The sequence below is a fragment of the Mizuhopecten yessoensis genome, unplaced genomic scaffold (genome assembly GCF_002113885.1).
Source record: "Mizuhopecten yessoensis strain PY_sf001 unplaced genomic scaffold, ASM211388v2 scaffold8373, whole genome shotgun sequence".
Classification (NCBI taxonomy): domain Eukaryota; kingdom Metazoa; phylum Mollusca; class Bivalvia; order Pectinida; family Pectinidae; genus Mizuhopecten; species Mizuhopecten yessoensis.
Window position 1 is genome coordinate 3,851 of NW_018407515.1, and position 888 is coordinate 4,738.

Sequence of the window (888 nt, forward strand, 5' to 3'; positions counted from 1 at the left end):
AAGGAGGGAGGCGAAAGGGCTTTTCTGGGTCTGTTCATTGCCTGGGCTAGGGTTCGAATCAGCAAGACTGGTTGCATAGCTTTGACCCTCTATCAGGTTGCCAGACGGTTTATCAAATATGACATTACAGATGGTACAGGCCCTGTCATCAATGCCAAATTGCTGGAACTTCTTCAGGCGTTTTTCAGTCTGCTCTTTCTGTAGTTCCTCCTCTACAAGACAATGAAGAATAGAGCACTGAAAACGAAAGCGGATTTTCTCGAAGAACCTGGTTATGATCCAAGCTGCATTCTCCTTTCTCCGGTTCTCTTGAAATGTTTTCTGTTCACTCTCCCACTTAAACTTCTCTTCCATGGCCATATCTGTGTCCAGTTCCGCTAGAGAGTTAGCCACAACATCCTCATCTTCTTCTGTGGCCAGTCGGCCTTGTCCTGGATTTGTCATCTTTTTCTTGGTATTTGGATCAAAAAACTTTGATGGTAGAAAGGCCAGTTTGTCAAGAGTAGTTGATTTGAATCCATATCGGTCTGAGGATGACCAATGACAAAGACAAACATGTTCCTGATCTCGGTCGTGAAGAAGTTCTTTCAGCGCTGCTGCGATGTCCGATAGTCCTTCTGCCTCCTGCACTGCACGCACAGCCTTCAGCAGGCGTTTGGGACAATCTTCCGGGAGAGCAATCAGACACAGCTGCTGCATTAGGTCAGCTTCCTTGTTGGCAAACAAAGCCTTGCCCATGTTACACAGAATTGTCATGCACAAAACAAGCAGCCTCTCAGCTAGGCCGTAGTCCATAGTACGGTCTTCACGCAGCTTGAACAAAACCCGGATCAGATTCATTCGGATGTCTGACCCGCATAGCACGCTAATGATCCTTTCTGCTCGTTC

At 47.0% G+C, this 888-nt stretch overlaps 1 protein-coding gene across 1 annotated transcript in view; it reads right to left on the bottom strand.

The window, feature by feature from the left end:
• LOC110455766 (TPR and ankyrin repeat-containing protein 1-like) overlaps window positions 1–888 on the bottom strand; it is a gene marked incomplete at its 3' end in the record, with an annotated part of 100,500 nt that overhangs the window by 3,565 nt on the left and 96,047 nt on the right. Inside the window, exon 34 of the mRNA XM_021506127.1 lies at window positions 42–813. Coding sequence (XP_021361802.1) covers window positions 42–813 — 772 coding nt within the window. The remainder of the gene's footprint in view (window positions 1–41; window positions 814–888) is intronic.